Below are 3,094 nucleotides of genomic sequence, written 5' to 3' on the forward strand. Positions count from 1 at the left end.
TCTAAACTAATTGCACAAATCATTCCTAATTAATTTGAGGAGGTTTGTTATTTTGAGGTTCAGAGTATCTCCCTTTTTTTAGGACTTATTTTTTTATTTTTTTTTTTATGGAAATATGTTATTTATTAATTGTTGATCACATTTTTTTGAAATACCATTTCACAAATTTTTTTATTAATGGTTGGCGACATTATATTTTTTCATCTGATACTTCTCAAATTTTTTATGAATTATGGGTGAAATAGTACTATTATGTAATTTTTTTTTTATCTAATAATAAGTTCATTTCAATGGGTGAAAAACAATGAGGATCTCACTCATGAGAAGGATCTCGCTCATGAGGAGGAGCTCGCTCATGAGGGAGATCTCGCTCATGAGGGGGATCTCGGTTATGAAGAGCGAGATCCTCCTCATGAGCGAGATCCTCATTGAGAAATAACACCATGAATCTAAACTATAACCCAATATGACATCATTTGCTATTCTTTCTTAATCATGAAATATAATCTGCCAAATACCTTACCCTTTCAGGAATAACTTGTGTATCTCTTTCCCTATAAAGATGGATACTGTTGAAGACTTCTTGCCGATCATGAGAATTATTTTGCATTCTTAAATACAGTTGTTCATAACATTAACCATGTTATTGAACAACTACCAAAGGATAGAGAGGCAACCAACATATGCTAGGCACTGTATTAGGCAGTTGACCTTCTTTCGCCTAATTTACGAGAGTGACTTGGCATGTCGTGAAAGCACCCGAATGGATAGACGTACCTTTACGATTCTATGTAATATGCTACGGTCGACTGGTTGTTTGGAACCAACAAGATGTATGGACGTCGAAGAGATGGTTGTGATATTCCTACACATTCCTGCACACGACGTTAAGAATCGAGTGGTATGCAGAAAATTTTTGAGGTCTGGTGAGACAGTTTCGAGATATTTCAACGCAGTTCTTAGGGCAGTCTTACAACTTCACACTGTTTTGTTAAGAAAACCATAACCGATCACAAATACATGCACCGATAGAAGATGAAAGTGGTTTTAGGTACAAAAAATACTCAGTTTTTTACATGAATACGTCATAAATATGCATGCAACGATAGATTTTTTTTTAATTCATTCTGATCACTTGAGAGAAACAGAATTGTCTAGGTGCGTTAGATGGCACATACATTAAAGTGAATGTTAATGTCGTCGATCGACCTCGATGTAGGACGAGAAAGGGAGAGATTGCCACAAACGTTCTTGCGGTGTGTGATCAAAATGGGGAGTTCTTCTTCGTTTTGCCAGGGTGGGAAGGGTCTGCAGCCGATTCAAGGGTTCTTAGGGATGCGATTTCGCGACCGTACGGATTGAGGGTTCCAAAGGGTATTATAATAACCGTATACGTTATTTAAACACGTGTACCTGCCACAACACATGTGCATGACATTTCGAAACTTGTACAGGATACTATTACCTATGTGATGTTGGATACCCCAACGCTGAAGGATTCTTGGCGCTATACAGAGAGGAACGATACCATCTCTCTGATTGGCGTGGAGCAGGAAACGCACCGACAACTACAAGAGAATTTTTCAACATGAAACATTCTTCAGCAAGGAACGTTATCGAGCGAGCGTTTGGGTTGCTAAAGGGGCAGTGGGCTATTCCTAGGGGAAAATCATTCTACCCAATACAAGTCTAATGTCGAACAATAACTGCATGTTGCTTTATTCACAACTTGATTACAAGGGAGATGAGAATCGGTGCAATACTTGACGTGCCCGATGAGGAAAATTGGTCTTGATGGGGATCATATTGAATTTGTTGAATCATCAGAGGAATGGACCAATTTCAGGGATGTCTTAGCAGTTGAAATGTTTACTCAATGGCAAAGAGCCTGATTATTCAATGTTCATTGCTTACTTTTCTTTTACTACTGAATGGAATTTAATTATGGAATATTCCAAGTACGTCGTGAAAATATTTTGTGCCAAGATTCTGTGTGCACAAGTTAAATTGGAACATATAATTTCAGCAGTTTATCCTTTGTTTGTGCATGTGTTTAATTTATAGCATCTTTTCATTCAACAAACGTATGCATGTAGCATAATGGCAGGTAATGGTAAGAGGTCTAAACATGTATGGTTGAAGGTGGAGGACGCTAAGTTGGTGGAAGCTCTATTGTATTTGGTGGAGACCAGTTGGAGGTCTGATAATGGGACGTTTCAACCAGGATACCTACAACACTTAGAGCGAATTCTGCATGAGAAAGTGTCTGGGTGCGCACTGAATCAGAATACCATTGAGTGCAAGATGTGGAGTCTGAAGAAACAATACAACGCAGTATCAGAGATGTTAAGTCAATCGGGGTTCGGCTGGAACGAGAAGTTCAAATGTGTCCAGATCGAGAGGGAGATTTTTTATCTTTGGGTTCGGGTAAGATTCTAGAAAAAAAATGTACGGATACGTGTTATAATGTAAATATTAATAATGTGTATATGTATCAATGCAGAGTCATCCCAATGCGAAATGGATGTGGAACAAGCCATTCCTACATTACGATGTCCTCTCCACAATATTTGGGAAAGACAGAGCAATAGGACAATCAAGTAAGGACCTATACGTGATGGCGACGAATGCATTCAGAGAGTTTGAAGATGAGATTCGACTTGGATCACAGGACTGTCACACCCCTGAGGTTCGCTAGACAAAATCACCATTAAATCAAGATGAAATAGATGAAGAGCCAGTAGAGAAATCTACAGGTAAAGCGAGTGTACCTACCGAGTCATCTCGAGGCAGTAAGAGGAAGAGGTCATCATTCCAAGCTGAAATGATCGACATCATGAGATCGACTGTTGAAATGCAGAGCACACACATGGGTAGACTTGCATCGTGGCAAAAGAAGAAGTATGAGCTGGATTTCGGGCGTTGGAAGGAAGTAGTAAATACCACATACAACATTGATGGCCTGGATGAGGATGATCAGGTCACCCTTATTGACCTCGTTGTCACAGACATTCAGAAGATAGATTGCTTCCTTGCAGTACCAGAACACGCACGGAAGAGGTACTGCCTCCGTCTACTAGGAAGAAACTTGTAG

At 39.4% G+C, this 3,094-nt stretch overlaps 1 protein-coding gene across 1 annotated transcript; it reads left to right on the forward strand.

Annotated features, from left to right (window-relative positions):
* Positions 1-2,100: 2,100 nt before the first annotated feature.
* LOC150035902 (uncharacterized) lies at positions 2,101-3,094 on the forward strand. Its single transcript, XM_090313501.1, has 3 exons — positions 2,101-2,427; positions 2,504-2,689; positions 2,861-3,094. Exons 1-3 carry the CDS (start codon positions 2,101-2,103, stop codon positions 3,092-3,094), a joined length of 747 nt encoding a protein of 248 aa, XP_090169627.1.

Source organism: Benincasa hispida, chromosome 5 (genome assembly GCF_027475165.1).
Source record: "Benincasa hispida cultivar pf3 chromosome 5, pf3_genome.v1.1, whole genome shotgun sequence".
In the NCBI taxonomy this organism is placed as follows: Eukaryota; Viridiplantae; Streptophyta; class Magnoliopsida; order Cucurbitales; family Cucurbitaceae; genus Benincasa; species Benincasa hispida.

Bases quoted from the DNA above. Each gene is read 5' to 3' on its own strand.
- LOC150035902 (XM_090313501.1), top strand. From the start codon at position 2,101: ATGGCAGGTAATGGTAAGAGGTCTAAACATGTATGGTTGAAGGTGGAG. The intron at 2,428-2,503 runs GTAAGATTCTAG...GTATCAATGCAG, and splicing joins TTTTTTATCTTTGGGTTCGG to AGTCATCCCAATGCGAAATG. The intron at 2,690-2,860 runs GTTCGCTAGACA...GTTGAAATGCAG, and splicing joins AGGACTGTCACACCCCTGAG to AGCACACACATGGGTAGACT.